General features: G+C 38.7%; 1 protein-coding gene across 11 annotated transcripts in view; it reads right to left on the bottom strand.

Moving 5' to 3' along the window:
* PHF20 (PHD finger protein 20) overlaps nt 1-20257 on the bottom strand; it is a 74568-nt gene that overhangs the window by 24467 nt on the left and 29844 nt on the right. For 8 of the 11 annotated variants that reach the window (XM_075057657.1, XM_075057676.1, XM_075057666.1 and 5 more), the window contains 2 exons: nt 10593-10871; nt 1398-1577 (listed from right to left, as the gene is read on the bottom strand). The exons of 1 other annotated variant lie outside the window; for it this stretch is intronic. In XM_075057657.1, coding sequence (XP_074913758.1) covers nt 1398-1577; nt 10593-10871 — 459 coding nt within the window. The remainder of the gene's footprint in view (nt 1-1397; nt 1578-10592; nt 10872-20257) is intronic. 2 more of the 11 variants (XM_075057728.1, XM_075057737.1) reach the window with 2 other exon arrangements.

Raw genomic sequence — 20257 nt, 5'->3', positions numbered from 1 at the left:
CCAAACCCCCTGTACTGAAGAATCTTTTTGTCTCAAGTTGTTTCTTATAAGCACTCTGAAGTCCAATCAATTCTCACTGAAAAAAGACCAGATAAGGAGGCTACCTAGGTTAGGAGCACTCTCATAGATTCATGTGATCAAAAAGAAAGGTAAACTGCCCTATATAATCCTAAAAATTCATCACAAAACTACATCTTTAAAAAGGAGTTTTTGGCAAAAACATAGAGACCTAAGCCATCTCAATTTCCTTGAATAGCAGAGAGACTAAGGAGGAACAGGGTGAGTACTCAGTCACATCTTCTACCACCACCATGAAAGTTTATTCTCATCTCTATATGCCATACTCTCAAGTAAGAAATGTCCCACTGAGTCAGCCCAATGAAGAGACACTAATGGATCTCATTCAGACCTTCCTACAAGGGAAAGCGGCAAAGGATACCCGAGAATAAACAGACATGATAAGTACTGACTGACTACTATGACCAAGAGAACAATAAAGTATCAGGCATGTAAGGTAATCTCCTCAAGACTATCTCCAGAACAAAGATCACCTGTTACAGACAGAATAGTCTAAGCACACAATTTTTTGTGTTTTCCTGATCACTGTGACTCAAATTCTCATCACTTATGTGAAGGAAAGTAGTGATGTAGTAAATCTGGAAGTATGCTGCAAACTATATATATATACACACATATGAAAATAAATTTAAATATATGTATTATTCATATATATGTGTATATACGCACACCTCACCCCCTGTATGGCTGTTACGCACCTATACCAGAGTAGATTCCAGTACAAAAAAGGTTTACACTATATACCACTGATCAAAGTCATGAAGTAAAGTTGTTCAGAGTCCTTTAGTAGGAAGGAGTGTTGACTACCAGAAGTAGTCAAATGCTATTAAAAAAACTACAAAAGAAAAAACTAGGTCATCCTGCCTCCCCTTTTCCTTTTTTTATTATGTTTAGATCTCTAAATAAGTTCAGGATTACTTAAAATATTTAATACTTTTGACAACCAAAAGTTTAACAGAATTAAGACACATGCATCAAACAAGCACACAAAAAAACCCCACAAGAATCTTTTCATGCCCTTAAATACTTTAGTACTTTTTACATCTTAAAAAACTACACACTGACTGGGAAGAATAAACCCCAATGTGTATAGCTAGAAAACTTATAAAATTCCTTATATTGATTCTTCATTTGAAACTACTGCAAAGAAACAGCGAAAAAACACCACTTACATTTTATACTGTACATTCATAAAAAATTAAACTCTCTAAAAGAAGGTATATAGAATACTTTCTACCAATATTACCAGTTCCTTTCAATGCTTAAAACTTTTCCAAGACTTTTCACGTTTAACTTCATGTTAAACTAAAAAGGCGTACCATTTTCAACTCTTTCTTTTTCTTGAGGCTTCCGCAGTGATCTCGCTATGTGTTTCTTGGTTTGTTCTCTAACAGTATGTCGGTGACTATTTAATGCACTTACAGGAGTTGAAGTTCTTCTCTTTTCTATTTTTTCATCTCTATATGGGGTACTCCTCAGGGCTATGTGTAGAGGAGCATCTACAAAGAGAATAAAGATGAAGTCCAAGCTTTAAATACTTTCAAAATGTAAGTCTACTTCACCAGCAGCAGTTCTGGTAGTCCATGTGGAGTATTTCTGATCAGACACACTGCTCAATTCACAGCTTGTCCACAGAAAAGCTTTTGAACAGACACTGATTTAAAGGCTAAAACCTGTAATGCTTTCACTGGTTTGGTTTTGGGTTGTGGTTTTTTTGTTTGTTTGTTTTGTTGGGTTCCCCCCACCCCCTCATCCCCAAAAAAAGAAACCATGGATGCAAATGCATTCCCCAAGCTCTATTCTTCCAGAAATACTGCAGCTTTGAAGAAAGATAGAAAGAGAAACAGCTCAGTTTGGGAGTGATATGGGTCAGGTAATTTTTATTATTAGTTTCTTTAAGAGAAAAGTGGCCCTGTTGAATTAGTTACAGGAACCACGGCCTGTTCTCAAAAGTGTGCTTTGTAATGAGTCATATAGAAGTGGCATAGAGAAGTTCTGGACATCTAAGGAAGGGCAGTTTTTAAACACATACCACTGAAACAGTGTTACAGCTGAGAGTGAGATGCAAGAATTCAGGATCACTACCTAAAATTTGTAAAAATCACGAGATACAGACATGGCTTCATCTGATATTCCATTTACTATTTAAGTCAAGTCAAATAGTTCTCAGCTTCCTACCTACAGCTAGCAACTCCTACTGAAAGACTCCTGGACATGGAAAAAGAGAGGTGAAGCTGATAAAAGCTAAGGCTACATACACAGCAGGTAGGACAGCCACACTAAACGAGACAAGTACACTGCTGTTTTGGAGTATGACATCAAGTATCTTGGTCAATGAAACCCAAGTAGCCAAGGTGTCAGCTTGCTGACTTTCATCCGGAACATCCAATTCTAGCACCATAAGCTTCTCAAAAGTTCAGTGGATACAAAAGGCAACTTCCTTCTTGTCTTAAGACTTACATGCCAGCTGCATTTTCACTTGAACACCTCTAATTAAATAATTGTGAGCAGTACCTGAAAGTGACTGAAAAAAAGAAGAAAGAGAGTCCAAGAGAACATATTAGGAGAAGAAATGGTATCAAGTACTCCGCCCTGACCAACATTTCAAGTTGAAGCTGTAACAAGGCACATTAACACATGTCATTACAGAGCTTTCAGAATCACGTAGGCCTCTTCAGGCAAAAGAAACTCACAAGATCCAGAAATCTGAAGGCCATCAAATGACTTTTTCCCTGGTTCTCTAACTCTGAAGTTGCATAAGAACTTAAAAAAAAAAAGAGAATAGGAGCCATTCATAGTATTTCTGTAACCAAACTGTTACCTTCTAGTCACCTTCCATAGTACTTTACAGCAGCCACAACAGAAGACAGAAATTAGACCAACCTCCAAATTTCCACACAAGATTGTCTCATAAGGGTACCTTTTATCCAGTAAGGCAACTCACTGTTGCCTTTCCCTGGGTGCTTATTTACCTCAAGAGCTGCAAGACTGTAGAAAGTAGCATGTTTTGTCCATGAAGAACTACCAAAACCAGAAGACACTCCTTGGTAAGATACTGCAGTATGTGTATGGCCTTCCATTTTCAACAGAACTAACTTCTCTTGCAGGAGCAAGTACAAAGAGGGTTTGTTTTTGTTTTTAACTACAGGTCTACTTTTGTACGACTTCTTGCTAACAGAATTTGCTCATCTGAGGAATTCTATGACCAGTGGGTTGAACAAGACATCATCCATTCAGACAGACAAAACATTTTCCCATGGTACATGGCAGCTGAAAAATAAGATTAAGGTACTTCATAACCTGTTTGGGAACAGTGTCCTAAAACTTTCTGAAATGTAAACTCTCTGTAGCAGTACAGGGTGAGAAGTCACATAAACAAGCCTTTCTTGAGCTTTTCTGATTGTCCACCATCTTGCATTAATTCTCAAAAATATTTATGGGAACACCATTCACAGGAAACTCCAAAATTATAATACAAAAATCTATGCAAACCAGACAACCTTAACTTAGGCAGCTTAACTTTCCCCTCTCCCAACTCCATTTCATGAATTAACATTTGAAGAACCCCAAGGCCACCTTGATCCCACCAGTCTTTCAAAGAGCACAAGGCATCTGGGATTCCTGTGGGCTGAGATCTGTGCACACAGACTCTTGGTGGAACAAAACCATATTTCAAGTCCATTAGTTTTTTTAGCTTTGTGAGATTGAAGTTTAAGGACATTTTTGCCAAGAGTATGTTGTATCTTTTATGACACATAAAGGTTAATATATTTCTGTAAGATTTTTCAGCCACCAGTAACACTGTCCTGGGAGAGTTCAGGGGTACTCTAGCATACACCGGATGTAATTTTCTTCAATAACTGACAAAAAATAATTATCAACAAGCCTGTTAAATTCTGAAACACCTTTTGTTCCACTGACAGAAAAGTTTAGAGTCTCTGTGAGATCTTTGAGCACTCTGAAATATATCTTAGGAATTGAGACTAGATTTGAGAAGAAGATGAGATTAAATAACTGGAAAGTTATCATAAACTTTTGGGAAAGTAAATGTTAAAACTTGTGCCATGAAACCCCAAACTTGTAAGCCTTCCACATTTAGTGTCCTGTTTCCTCTCAATACAGCAAGTACAATTCAGACAGGCCAATTTATAAAATTGCCCACAAAAGAACAAAGAGCAATTACTTACCGTAACAACCACAACCAAGAAGCTGTATTTAGGCATATGCCTTTAAAACTTGTACATTCCCCAAGTTCAGACCTTCTGTGTTGGCACCGCCTACAGAGTGTGCCATGTGCTTTCACCCTCCTGACTCCCTGAGCCAACCTTCACTCTCCAGAAGGTTTCCTACTCCTCTGCCTCCTCCCAGTCACAGCAACTCCTGATTCGCTGTTTCAGGAAAGGCCAACACAGAGCACACAATACACCGAATTTACATGGACAACCTTCAACTTTTGTTAGTGCTATAACAAACTTCTCTTGCAAGTTACTTGTCCATGTAAGCACTCTACTGAGACTACCAGGCAACAAGATGACTGTACTGTGAGTCTGTAGTGAACAGCAGGATCGTGCTCATAGAGACTCCTATGTATTTCCTAAAACTGTCTATGCAGGTCCCATGAAGACACTTGCACTTGTCTTACAGAGATATCCTGAGATAAGACACAGGTAGCATCTAAGCTACAACTTCCACACATTCCTGATGATGACCAACTCAAACAAAAATCAAAATAGCTATTAGTACCCTTCAATACCTCTATGATCCAGAATATCATTTATCATCATTAGAATTACACTATTCTCTACAAATAGACCACAAAAGCCCTCCTGACATCCAGAGCAGTGAACAGTTCCACTGTTCTTGAACAGTGACATTGTAATTAACCACCAGCAGATTAGTTTCTAGCTCAGATGACACTAAATACCACTAACAGGAACAGGAGATATGTTCATAAAAAAATGGAGGCTTGCTGATTAACTGCCCACAGCCCTCTTCCACAGAGTTCTATCAGGCCTCTCTTCTTTAAGCCTGGGAAAAGTATCCTCTTCCATATAAAGAGCTGATCAAGCAGCAGTGAAGGTCTTGGAAACTAACAAATACAGACCTGAGATATGAAACCACTTCAGCCATTTAGAAGCCACGAGGACAGAGCCTTAAGAGAACTTACACCTAAGCATGTCAAGACTTGGCAAGAGACAAGGCAATAGCTTTCTGGCCAGTGGAACACAAAAGATGTCAGACCCCAGTTAAGAAGATAATTCAGCCTTCACAGGGAGCAAAGAGACTGAATTCCCAAGTGTTACAAATTAGAAAATATTCACCATGCACAGCTGTGAGATCATTTGCTGAGAATATCCACTTGTATTTCCAAGAACTGAAAGACCACATATCATCTTGACTTACAGCTGTAGTATTTTACACAGCCATCCTCCACAAACTAAATGCAGTATTCTCAAAATAAGCCAAAAAGACAATTGACAATTCTGCAGAACACAGAGGGTGTTAATGCAGATCTTCACCTACTCCAACAAGAAACCCTCTGTTTGTAGGTTACCCATGCACATTCCACTGTCTAGCAAAGAGGCATCCGTCAGCCAATATTCAGAGGAAACAGGAAGCCCCCCCAAAGGGTCACCCTGAAAACCACTAAGCCACATGCCAGAGGTTCATATTAACAGCTATCAGTTGACAGCTAGATGCCTTAGATGTTTAAGTTGTCAAAGCAAGTTTGCCAACCTGTTGCCTATGCACGCGTGGTTAGGATCTCATCAGTAACATGAGTAAAGATGAGACCACTTTTTTCTTCACACAGATTCCTGGCATTAAGACACTTATACATTAACAAAACACACTGTAACTAACTCCGAGGAGGCAGAATTTTCTAAGAACAAGGTCATGTACAAAAATTTAAACCTAGTGACAATATGCATGTTTAAGTACCTTTTATGGACTCCTCAGTAGGGACAGATTTTTTTACAGTCTCTGAACTACAAATCACAGTCTGTTGCTTTCTTTTCTTCCTCATGGCAAGGAGAACAGCAGAGCCAAGACTGGCAGCAACTTGCCAGACTGAAGCTGCCATTATATACCCACATATAAAAACTGCAGCCTAATACTGCACAGCATTTTTAAAGTCTCAAAATCAGGTTTAACTTCTATTAAAGCAAAACTCCTCAGGGCAACTGAACTATCTCCTAGGAGTGTAAGGGTATCAACTGACAAAGTCCCTGTCAGTACGACAGTTGTGCTGAGGGCAGCATCAAGTCTGTCAGCACTACTAAGTGGTTAGTAAGATCATTAAGGGTACACCAGACACCTTAGTGAAGGTTTTGATGGCATTTCCTTACACACACATTATCAAATCCCCTACTTGTTCACATCTAATGAGGTTAGAACTTCCTGACAAACCTTCAGTACCTATAGTATACCTAAGTATAGAGTGTTTCGAAGGTCTGACATGAGGTGCACCACCTGTGCGAGCACTGAAGTCTGGCACAAGCTGACTTTCAGGTTTCAGAAAAATAGTTCAACACAAGGGCTTGAACTAAATTTTGTTGAACCTCCAAATGAAAAAGATTTTACTAAAAAATGAAAGCCACCAATTCAGAAAGACTCAAAGTCAAGAAGTTAAGACATTAAAGTTAGGAGTTGCAGGTACAAAGAATTAAATGAAACTATTCCATGCCTTGTGCCCCTGGAGTGGTCTATGTCCGGAAACAACAAACTTCATTAAAAATAACCTTTTGTAGGCACTTCACATAAAATAACATGGATAGACAGGCATCTGAAAGAGAAAACTGACACCTTCAGAGGAAGTGTTTACAATAAGTGTTTGCAGGACACAAGTCACAGTATGGGATGACATACTTCCAACAGAAAACTGATTGTGCAGAGAAAGGGAAGGGACAACAAAGTCTATCCTAAGGTTAATGCATATGAAGATGGAATGTGGTTCTACTCAGTTTTTTTTATTACAGCAATCCACAAGTAGTAACTAACTGCCAAAAATTTTAATACATACTATACCACATTCAATTTCAAGTGATAAATTTGATAGAACATCTCAATTTGAACTGTCAAAAACTTAAGCAAGTCTTTCCTGGAAGACAGGCTTTGAGAAGCCATCTGCAGCCTATGCTCAAAAAGCTTGTTTTAAGCCTGTGCATCTATTTATGTCTGTGCAGGTCTTGATTCTCCTCTTTAACAGAAGGGCTGCAGGTGGCTCTATAATGCACCTGCAGAGGTGAAACACAACTTAAGAGCTGAGGGCAGAAATGCCTGCATCTTCTATATTCCAAAGGGACAAAAAAAGCAAGTGCCTTATTCTCTGTAAGGACAATGCTCTCAGTGAAGACCAAATAGTAGCAATACTCATGGAGGTAAGTATTATAACATGGGGTTGCGGGAAGAGTTGTTTCATCACAATGATCTTGCAATATTTCCTGATAAATTAAAGAGAGGTATTGCCTGAATGCATCCAGTAGCGATTTAAGTCTGCATCATTCTGTTCAGAGTAGTAAGGCATATCTAAAATACAAGCTAGGCAATGGTAGTTCCTTCCCCTCTGTTCAATGAAGAGCCACTACAGAATTTAGAGAGATATCTGTTGAATTTGCTGCTGCAAAGTAAGATCCTTCTTAGGGAAAAGAGAGACACAAGATAAATTAGTTCCACATTAACCTGTCCATCTCGCTCAAGTTTTGAAGCCAACACCAAGTGGCATGATTTACACTTCAGATGTTGGAATTTCAGTCTCCACTTTAGTGCAAAGTAATTATACTTAAATTGTTCCTTCCTGCATCCCACAACATGGTCATTGAAGACCACTTACATCCATCTTTTCTATGTGTCAAAATTCTGATTTTAAGCACAAGGAAAAGGTTTTGCTGAATATTGCATAATTTGCCAGAACTTTAAAAACAGTAAGCATTTTCACTTTAAATACAGACAACAGTCCACCCCCACCATTTACTTATTATTTTAATTTGATGTGTAGCAGAAATAGTAAGGAGTTCCAGAACTCTAATATAAAACTTGTAAGATAAAGAGTTAAGTGAACTAAAGCTTCTAAAGCAAGAGTATCTCCAAGCTTATGGAATAACAAGACTCATGATTTCTAAAGTCTTATCTGTTAGAAACTGCCACCATTTCTTAAGCACTAAAACCTATCTAATATAGTGAAGTATAAAAGAAAAGAAAAGGACATTTGTACCAAAAGGTAAAATGATTAATGATTTAAATATATTCACTTTGACCAGGACAGTTTTTGCTCACAAAAGGATTGTAAAGATGAAAAGTAAACCCACCGTGTACCATACTTAAATTATGTATTCAAAAGCCTTTGCTCTCACTAAGCAGTACTCCTGAAAAGCCTTTTAAAAAGGTGACATAAAAGCATTCAGTGGACTTGGAGAAAGTCTTGCTTAGCAGGCTATCTTCCTATACATGTCATTAACAACAGAAGAGATGCTTCCAAAAAGACAGAACAGAACACAAAATGCAACAGTATGAGCTCATAAACCCCATTAACTCTACCTCACAATGTGTGGTACCCCCACAACAAAAATTAGAAGAATTAAGAACACAATGAGTTAAAAACCAAATGGCACTTAGTATCAGACATACAATATAACTGATACATGACAACATTACTTTTCCTCATCCAGAAAAACCTTACTGTAGCTCCACAATAACAGGCTTTGACAGTGAAGCTGACTTGAAAAATTTATGGTCCACCTTTCACTTTGATGCACTGTTCAACAGCTGTCAGCACAACCCAGGGGCTATTTGCAGGGATATGCTATGAAATGCATCACCGAAACAATCCAGGTTAAAAGTGCCCATCCACAAATGAGGAATGAAAGGGGTGGGGGCTTAAAATAATCAAATACAGTTACAACTCAACACCATAATGAATTACCTGCCCATGTGGCCAAGATGATGATATCAAACCAACAGTGTACACATGGGGGAAAGGATAAATGAAAGGGTCAAGACCTTGAGTCACTCATCAGTTCGTTCAAGACAACCACAGGAAAACAACTTCTCGAACCAAAATAATTATGCAGTTACAAAAAGCTGAATAGAAGTCCATTTATGGAAAAGCATGTGACATGCAAGCCTACTTTGATCACTGTGCAGTTATTAACAGCCAGTCTTCATAAAGCACTCGTCTCAGGTGTGTTTGTCAAGGCAGTGCTTGGGTTTCATTTAAGCTGCATGCAAAGTATAATAAACACCAGTCGGCACACCCTAACGCATTTAAAGAAAAATCTTCCTCTACCTAGCCAAATCTTATCCCTTTGCATTATTTAAAGTTACAGAAGTATCTGGGGCATAGAAGTTTACATGTAATAGCAGTATGTTATGTTATACCTCTTAGGAACTGGCAGTAGTCCCTCAAATGAAAAAACAGTTGATGGACACACTAGGGAAAGCAGACACAAAGCAAAGTAAGGCTAGATATATTCTGCTGTAGCGAGCTGTAGCTCAGTGAACAACTTTCAAGACTTCAAAATTCTTAAACAGAGTATTAATGAAAGATCAAATGCAAAGACAAAAAACACCAGGGAATTCAGCAAAGAGAAAGCTGGATTCTATAAAACAGGCTCAACCAGAATACAAAAGAGAAGACAATTTGTATGGACCTGCAGTACAAAGGGAAGTCAGTCCACAAGAACAAAGTTTGGATAGGTTATAAAAACAACACTGCAATTCACAACTAGACCTAGATTGCCACTCTGATGTTACACAGGACACTAGGAAGAAAGTGCTTCAGAGAGCGAGATGGTGAAGCAGAAGTTAATGTGATTCTGAAGACTGCGAAGAAATTATAACGTAAGCATTGATTTTTTTTTTCCTAACCATTAAGTTTTTATCCCTTTCCACTACCCATCAGTTGTGTGAGGATCTTTTTTCAAGTACAGCTGTAGCAATTACTTGTGTTAAATACTAGGACTTTTTTTCCCCACAGGTCCATCAATGAGAACAGTAAATACTGCAGAAAGTGGTACTGGATTTCTAGCCAAATATACTCTTGAAGTCAGACCATGACATGTAAAGACCAAGTAAGAAATAGGAGAGCACTGGAGTTACCCAGACTGTTTCGTTAAGACAGAAAAGGACAATAGTCTTTGAACAATACTAATTAGGTATTTGTTAAGCCAGGGGAAAAAAAACAAAAACAAAACAAAACACAAAATCAGGAATTCAGGGAATTGTAGTTTCGAAAAAAGAACAGAGCTTTAATACTCAAGTGAGCTATTACAAAGGAATAAGAGAAGCTGCACAGTTGGTTCATTATGATCTATATTTCTAGATAAGGTAGTTCCTTCAGTTTTATCTTCTCTAAAACATAATGTTCACACATATTACGCTGCTTGTCCACAAAGAAATATACTAAGATGGAGCCCAAAAGAGATTCCTTCAGCCCAAAAGAAAATCTATTTCTGCTCTTTCCAGCTTGTCCTGCCTGCTGCTGTTGAAAAAAAGGAAGAGATCAGCAACATACTTACAGAGCGAACTAGCTGCAATCCGTCCTCTTTTTGACCTTTCTTGATTAGCTTTTTCAGAAGCCAAAGAAGCTCTGGTTTGAATATTTCTTTTTACAGGGTTCTGCTGTGATTCTGCAGCCTTCTCCACTCCATGAAAGTATTTCAAGTGATAATGCAACAACTTGGCTTTGCGGAAGGATTTTGAACAGTCCAAGAACTTGCATCTAAACTGGTGATCTTGATCAACAGTTGCAGCTTTTTTTGATGCAAGAAAATCTGCTCTCCTACAAGGTTTTGTTACTGTAAGAACAAAACAGATAAATTCCCCCATGCATTTGCTATATTTATCAAATGGTTTCCTAAACTTAAAACAACAAAAAAAGATAAGAAATGGGCATGCATACAAACATGTTACCTATGAAATGCTAAAAATAAAGTTTTAGTGCTGTATCTGCTGTTAAGGTCAATAGCTTTTAAGGGAAAACTCTGCCCTACTGTGCTCTTAAAAATTGGTTGTCATGATGCCAGTGTTTTTATGAATGAGTTATCATCAGGAAACAACATTTTGCTTCCATGAGTCCCTTCCCCAACAGCTAATATCACTGTATATAGTGCTACTATAGATATGAGGCTGAATTACACAGATTGTGTATTTAGTCAGAACACTGAAGATTATGTTCTATCAAGTATTTATTTAATTGTTTATAACTGTTCACATCTTTGGTGAAAGCAATTTCCAAGAAAAACAGTTCTGCTTCTTTGCTTATAATTATTTTGCTGCCTGCTTTCTGGATGTGTTGTCATACCACTAAAGTCTGGTTACTGCCAAAAACAAAGGAACCAGTACTTCAGAACTACATTTTTCAAGTAAAATTGAAATAAATTTCAGTTTATTTTATTTAATTTAAATTTATTTCAATTTTCAAGCAGCAATGAAAGAATGAAACTGAGCAAAAGGAAAATGGCTTGCATCTGTTAAAAAATTTCCCCTATGAGCTATAGTTAATTAGTTTCTCAAAAAAAGCAAGGAAAGTCTTCAGACTCAAATGAAAGAACCTTAAGGCATCTGTTTTAAAGAGCACTGCTGTGCAATCTAGGGCTATACCTAAACTTGACCTGGTAAACTCCTACTTCTTCCAGCATTTCAGAAACTTTTAATCCATGTTTTTGCTAAGAAATACACAAAAGAAACATTTTGAACTAAGAGTAAATCAGATTATTGTCATCAGTATCTGTACTCAGTATAACAAAGGAGAGGTAGAAATTTGGAAACACACAGACATAAAGAGATCCAGGCAATTATCCATCACTAATATGCACACAGCATCAAAAAAAAATCTCTCACCAACAAAAGGACAATGGAAAGGAAGTGTCATTTTTACAAAACAGCTTCCAAATACATTTTTCCATTTGTTTTGCCAGTACTAAAATATTATTTCCATATTTACCACTATTTTCAAACTTGGAGGATTAAGAAAGATGAAGTGGTTAAAGCTAAGACCCAGACCTAGCAACAGTGATGCAAAACTGAAGGTAGGCAGCACATGAATGAAAATTAAGACATTATATTAGAAGTAGTTGAAAACAAGGAACACAAAAGGACCCAGAAACATTACAAACAAAAGTGCAGAAAGAGTAAGACTTTCCACAAGTGCACATATGCAGGAACGCAGTGAATGGGAGTGTTAAAGGTAGCGTCGACACAATCTTGGTGTAAGAACACAGGACAGCTTGAGAAATTTTTAGCATATAGCAACAAAAATGGTGTTAGTGAGCTGCATACTTAAGAGTTATGTCATAGCAAAGAAAAGCTTTGTCTAAGTACTGTGTTATGACAAAGAAACAAAACTTGGAAGTCATTCATAGAGAAAAAACAAGTAATGGTACTATGGAGGCTGACGGACAGAGAAGGATTAAGAAGTCATATGCATATCAGACTGGTTAAAAGAAAGCTATTCAGTTAATTTTGAGAACAGTAAAAATGAAGACACTGCTTTTGGGTGTTTCACAAAAATAACGACAAGGAGAAAGAGTAAGACATTTTGGTGTAGCCATATTAAGAAAATGCTGGCAGAGATGCCGCTTTAAGCCATTATGGTAATAAGATTGCAACAAAGCCAGACAATTGGATCACGCTTGCAGAACAACAAAGTTTGCCAATACCAAAATTGAAAGATACTGTACACCATCAAAAGTTGCATTCATAAAGAATGAAAAAAAAATATTTCAGGAACAGTCAGTGAAATGGCCTGTGGGTTTAGTGAAAGTGCAGAAAGGTTCTCTTGACAGTAAAGCTGAAAAACAACATTCAGGACAATGAAAGAGAACTTGTTTCTACTTAACTAACACGAAGGTGGCAAAACTTAACTGCAGCAGAAGGGGGTAATAGGGTCTGAAGATTTAGCCAAAAAATATTACAAAAGATGACAAGGGAAACTATTATACCATCACACAACTGTCATGATAAGGCCCTGTATCCAAGCTCAGAGCAACTCCCCTCCACTGAGACAGAAATTCTGGAGAAGATACAGGGAATGGCTTCTAACTGATCAGCTACAAGTTAGAAGAGGAACACAGGATCGTGTCAGCTGAAGTTTAGAAACAGAGGTAACAAAGACACAGGGCAAGGAAAGCAGACAAAAACTTAGTACAACATGCAAAAGGAATTTATTCAGAGTAATAAAACCACAGACAATCCCTCACAGTTTGAAATAAAGCTTAAATTATTAGCATCACCACCACATTTGGGGGCATATTCCTTCTTTACAAGTAACACAATAAGAACTCCCTGAAACCAGGGCTCAGCAGGAAACTGATGCCCAACTCCGCCACCCAGGAAGGCCTCTGAAGAGCCTGTGCTCCCAGCCAAATGCTCCAAAGCTGACCCATTACACCAACGTCTAAGGGGGGGAACTTCCATCCTTACACATACATACAATTTTTGCTCACAACACATGGTACTAAAACTGGTTTCTATAGAGAGAAAGTTTTGCTCTAGCGGCTTCAGATTTTCAGGCACTTGCCTTTTCAGAGGAGCTTAGTGGGTGTTTTCTCCAAGTACAGAGGGAAGTTAATGATAGACCTACCACTTGCTATTTCTTCCATGTTTATAACCAAAATTAAAACTCCTCACCTGGCATTCAATTAGCCATTACAATATTAAGCACACAGACTCAAGGTCAAGCAAGAGTGTCTCCTTTAACTTTCACTACAGAGAAAAAAAATCCCTTCAGCATTCAAGTCAGAACCTCTCTCACTTCCTGTTGTGCTGTATTATCCAAGGTTCAAGCTATGACCACGTTCAGCAGTAACTTTACAGTAAAATGTCACCATGTAAAGCTTCTGAGTCCACTAGAGATTTCCCCCCACCCCCTGAATTCTTTGTTTTAATTGACTCATGCTGGGACAGGAAAGTTTAGCAGCAGCACAATATCTTGACTGAAAGTCTGCCATCCTGAGGCATCTTCTGCAAGACACTGGTAAGCTATCCCAGAAAACCAACAGCGCACATAACACTAAGCATTTTCCCCCAATTCAGGTTGGCTAGAAATTGCAGCAAGGCCATTAGATCTTCACACACAACTGCCTGTTAAACTGATAAGAAACATTAAGTGAAGATCAAATTATTCCTTCACCTGCTGTTAAGCTACACAGATTGAGTCTCTCCAGAACTTATGTTCTCCAGTGCTTCTGGAGATCTGTATTATTTTCAAGATTATTTGCTTGTTACCAATACCTTTCTTGAGCTGACACTTTTTACACTGTGCTTTGGATCACTTCACACCACTGGGCTAGCTTCCTCATTAATTATCCATTTATTTGGTCTTATTTCTTCTGAAATCTTGTGGTGCTATTCTTGAGCTCACCAGAAGTGTTCCTGTTCATCATTTTAGCACCCAAACCATGTTTCTTCCTTTATTTTCAGACACCTCTGTCTTTCAAGATCTCAGTTGTGAAACAAAGAACATCTTGCCTGATTGCTCTTGTCAAACTACTTTAGGTAAAGACAGCATCCAACCATTTCCAGTGCATCCAGAATTCACTCAAGTAGATGCTTGGTGTAATAAATACATACAGCATCAATAATCACAGATCATTACACGTTTACAAAGTTGTGATTTTTGAGCCTGAAACATTACTTGACATTGCAAGAACTACTCAAGACAGTATTTCATATAATCCTCTAACTCACCATCTTCTCCCTGTGCTGGCACTAAGTTTCCAACACTAAAAACAGGGAAGTGTGTACTCTGACAAAAAATCTTGTATGCATGCAGTGCACCACTGTGCAAACCTTGACATACCTTTAGAGAGGGCTAGCAGCCAGGTGGATATAAAGGCTTTACCTGCACTTTGAGGTGTAACTGAAACACCATGTCCAGATCATGGTGTCTAGCTGTAAGAAACTTTAAGTGAGCAAGGCAGGATGGATTTCTTTATGTACTATATTGCTAGGCTTAAAATGGCAGCTTTTACACTACCTCGAAGGATCAAAGCCTACCTACGTGAACTGCAGGATAAACAGCTGCTCCCTGAAACTGGATGCAAAGATATGCTTCCTAACTGAAACCCAAAGCTAAAAGTGACAAAATTAGAAAAACACATGGTCAGTATAAGGCAAATGGAATCCCTGACGCATGTCTATGCAAATAAAAAAAGTAACCTTAAGAGTTCTGGGAAATACAACTACAAACACAATAGCAGATCTGTGCAAAGCAAAGGCAGCTCACCATTAAAGTCAAATCAGTTTGTAAGAGTAAAAACACAGACAGCTGTAGAGTGCTTCTAAGCCTGTTTTCAGATAAATGAAACAGAACTTTAACCGGCTGCAAAAATTTGCCAACAGACCTACTTTTTTGAAAGGCAACTTGATTTAGCTAAACCCTAATCACTAATTCTGGTCCCTAAACATTAGAGGAGCCAAAACCCAGCAGAATAGGATTTTTGTCCTCTAGTACATGTAATTAATCAGAATTTTGCTGAAAATTTCAAAAAAGGAACTTACGTTTTGACAGGCAATGCCATATTGCCCTTTCAGAACACATTACAGACATACACATTTTAAAATATAACAAGTATATAAACATTCCAAATTGTATTTGCTGTTAGAAATATCTGCAACTACTATAAACTTTGAATCATCTACCAACCAGTGACTGTGAAAACTCTTTTAAAAAGAGCACTTTTGTCCTTAAAAATTCCTGATATTCAAATGGTATAAGATTCATGTCCTTCCTATACGTCATGCAAATGAAAACTAGTACTACCAGGGTGCATCACTCAACCATGCCAAACACAACGCACTGAAGAAAATGAAGGTTATTAATTTTATTATGTTTTGTAGTATTTTCCTACAGGAAGAGAATGAATTCCCATCACGTGACTAGAATGAAAGACAAATAAACAGACAAATAAAGAAGTTAATATCAGGTTACAATGTTACACTTATTCTGAAAAGTTATCTTTGACCTTAGCTTCCATGCTTTATTTTATAGTAATCTTGTAGGGAAAAAAATACCCTTTTTTCCACCCGCACTGCCTACTCTGACAGCATACTTCTCGCCTTTCCAAACCCCAAATTTAATACACATGGCAGTGAGAACATAACTGCTTGACATACAGTTATTAATATTTGGAGAGATGTCTATCTGTTCCCTTGATAATTACCCGCAAAATAAGTTAACTCAGCTTTCAGCCTCCAACACCAGTTATTTTAGGACAGCATGCTTAGACTCCTTAACAGCACCCCACCCTACTCCGAGCAGAAAGCCACTGGCAATTTTCTGAGACATTTTCAGATCCCACACCGAGAGGCCTCTGTCGGTGCCGTGCACATGCACTACTCCCAGGTGAAAGCCCAAGTCTTACTGTTCCCCCATCAGGCAGCTCATCGGCAGCAAAGTGTACAGGCACAATCCCACAAGTGAGACAGAAGCACGTACAGGAACAGTGATCTACTTTTAACGACAGAAGATATATCCATGATAGGATCTATGGATTTTGAAACTCTTGTATCAACAAACCACTCATTAACAACATTTTTAATGTTGGTTAAGTATGGAAATGTAGGTTATTATTTTTTTGTACCTGGAGTTCAGGTGACAGTATTTATTCAGAAACACCCTGTACAATTCTTATTCCCCAACCTTAAGAGTTTTCTCCAATAAAAACAGCTGCTTGCCACATCTGGATGTCCATCCAGGTGCATGCCTGGCATTTCTAACGTTAAATGAGATGGCTTTAATTAAATGAAACAAAATTGTCCTGGTTTCAGCTTGGATAGAGTTAATCATCTTCCTAGTAGCTGGTACAGTGCTATGTTCTGAGTTCAGTATGCCAAGAATGTTGATAACGCTGACATTTTCAGTTGTTCCTAAGTAGTGTTTAGTCTAAAGTCAAGGATTTTTCAGCTTCTCATGCCCAACCAGCAAAAAAGCTAGAGGGGCACAAGAAGTTGGCACAGGACAGAGCCAGGGCAGCTGACCCAAACTGGCCAACAGGGTATTCCATACCATGTGACACCACATCTAGTGTATAAACTGGGGGGAGTGGGGGTGGGGGATCACTGCTCAGGGAGTAGCTGGGTGTCGATCGGTGGGTGGTGAGCTATCGCACTGAGCATCATTTATTTGTACAGTCCCATCCTTTTATTGTTGCTGTTGTCATTTTATTAGTGTTATCACTATTAGTTTCTTCTTCTCTGTTCTATTAAACCGTTCTTATCTCAACCCAGGAGTTTTACTTCTTTTTCCCAATTTTCTCCCCCATCCCACTGGATGGGGGGGAGTGAGTGAGCGGCTGCATGGTGCTTAGTTGCTGGCTGGGGTTAAACCACAACAAAAATCCACGCTCAAAAGTGTGGATTTTCAGACATCACCACAGAGCTGAACTTCAAATCAGAATTCAATGAGTGCCTATTCCTGAATTAACTTTAATCCAGCTCACTCAGGTGCTGACAGGAGTACACATGCTGTACCAGAGGCTTTGGGTAGGCAAGCAAACCAAGTCACATTCCCACAGCTTTACTGCTTGTATCCAATTAAGCAAACTCATGAGAAGGCCACATCCCACATGTCACATCAGCGAGACTGACACCACACATGTAGGTATTACACATTCAGCAGGAATTCTCCCCAGTTTTAAGTCCAAATGACAAATGCTTAGCAATATATACACCAGGAAGTCAGAGGGAAGTGGTAATAATGGCAAAAGGTATTCAAAGGGATCAGAGTTTTTTGAACTCCCAATGGTTCAGTCACACACCAGCATTATACTGGTGTCCTGCCCCATCTACCTGCCACCAAAATTATGCTCCCCAAATGCTGAAAAAGCAGAATTCAGAAATTCTACCTTAAAAATTTCAAATGTACAAGTGATTTCCTCTCCCTACTTCCTCCCTCACAAAACATAGCATCTCACCCCAACACATATTATACAAGTTCAAGGGAATAAAACAAGGTAATTATAAAATGCAACTGTCATCTCAAGAGAACGTAAGTATGCAAGTAGAGGAAAAAAATCTGCTGGTATTTTAGTTCAACTTTAAACCCTTAAACCTGTCAATCATTTCCCTAAAGTTTTTTCACGGAAGAAGAGATTTCCCCATCAGCAACAAATACAGAGAAATAACATTTTTACACAACCAAGCCTGTTTTGTCTATTTGTTCTTTCATAGTCAGTAGAAGTGATTTGTTTGCTGTAATCGCTAACACATACTGCTGAGTATGTACCAGGCTCTTACTACATTATAGCCCTGAACTCAGATCCCCAAACTTTTCTTTTTTCAAAAGAAGTCTTCTCTGAAGATGATCATACAGCTATGACAACACTGCAGTTCACATACACCAGTAAAAATTTTCAAAACACCTTTGATTTCATAGTTACTTGAAACTAAGACATTGTGAAGCACCCTGAAAAGCTTTGCATCCTAAAGGAGTACTTAAGAAAGAAAGTAGATGCCCTTGAAGGAGGCATTTTTAATAGTATTTAACCACTAACGCCAAAGCTTTGTGATTATACATGTTATGGTACCAAGTAAAATCTTCTTTATTTCTGAGAATATTCCGTGACTACTTGTGAGAGACTGAAAGAGTTAATGTCTCAAACATTGTGGTGGGGCATGTTCTGCTTAGAGACAAATCCTGCACAGCAAGGAGCCAAGGCGAAAAGCCCATCAGCTCAGACATCAGCAACAGGACGGGGAGGGCATGCTGGAGGGTGCCCAGCTCCCTGTTCTAATAAGCTGTTCTGATACAAAGATCAAACAATGGCAGTGTCTGCAGGAAAGGAAAAGTTACTCCATAAACGACCCCCAAGCCCAAAGGTTCACAAACTGTTCATTAACCTGAGAAGTTTGGGTGCCCGCCCAAAGGAGGGGCAAGGATGATAAAAGGACACAAACTGAAGCCCCGGGTGCGCAAGCCCACCAGGACTGGACCCCTCGGCTGACTGGACCCCTCGGCTGACTGGACCCCTCGGCTGACTGGACCCAGGACTGGTGAAATCTTTCTCTCTTCCTTTTTCTCTCTCTGTCTTCTTCTCTCTTTCCTTTTCCACAATCCCTACACCTCATCATTTCAAGACATAAACCACTGACCAAGTCTGAGACTAAGAGTAGATCCAGCCGGCCCTAGACCCTTCTCTGAGGAGGAGTCTGGAAAGCAAGGGGGTCTGCTCTGAACCTCGTGACTCAACGGGAGGGATCTCCTTATTCCCTGAATTGATGTATATGGTTACACAGTTTACAGAAGTAGTCTTATGCCAATTGCTGTTGTGAGAAACCCTGCCACCTACTACCACACCTCCCCAGTTCAGTTTGCTTCTGTCATGAATAAAATCTTTAACTGATCATTTGGTGTCGTTTCACCTTAATTTAGCCCGAGGGAATTTTGAGTTAAACACGACTCCCTGGTCTGTCCAGTCTGGGTCGTGACACTACTTCTGGATTATTTTACAAAGGCAACAGCAGCAGATGCCTTCTTAATACTGCATTAACTGTTTGAAGAACATCTGCAACCATTAACACAGTTTTTCCATACTGTTAATACACTGTGTTCTTTCAAAAAACCAAGATTTACCATTCTCCAAATTCTCAGACCTTATCGAAGTTGTGGTTTGTCAATCTATAGTGCAATGAGTACCTCCAAAAGATTACACAAAACATTAAGTGTCATCTTAAAAATGCTGCACTTAAAACTGAAAATTTGCAGGAATTTACAAAATAAAAAGCTAAATGGTTGTCAGCTAAAAACCAAACTTTAAGAAATGCAGTGAGTTTATCATGCAAGATCACTGAAGTTAAAAAGCATTTTGTCATACCATTTTCCTATATAAAACATGTCCAAAGGGTGACTGTATCCACTGTAGTGGAAAGCTTTGCCATACCTTCTCTGCTATTAAATAGTTAGTCAGAGGCTGAAAAGTGAGTATTTTCAGACATACTAAAAATTCTTTCCATTTTCAAAACTGCTACAGCCTGCTCTATCTCTTAGAAGAGCTGTCTCTAAGGTGCAAGTCCTGCGCACTTCACCTCAGAACAATTCAGTTCACTGTACCTGTTTGGAGCCATGCCTGTACCTGCACACCTTCTCACATGCCTGACTGGAGACTCAACAGCCACCACTCTTTCTGCTTGCCTGAAGCACAAGATTCCAACAGGATCAAGAAGCACCACTGTTTTTTTATCA

This window comes from Buteo buteo, chromosome 2 (assembly GCF_964188355.1).
Source record: "Buteo buteo chromosome 2, bButBut1.hap1.1, whole genome shotgun sequence".
Taxonomy (NCBI): domain Eukaryota; kingdom Metazoa; phylum Chordata; class Aves; order Accipitriformes; family Accipitridae; genus Buteo; species Buteo buteo.
The sequence above is the reverse complement of the archived record's forward strand: the minus strand, read 5'-3'. Positions and strand labels throughout refer to the sequence as shown.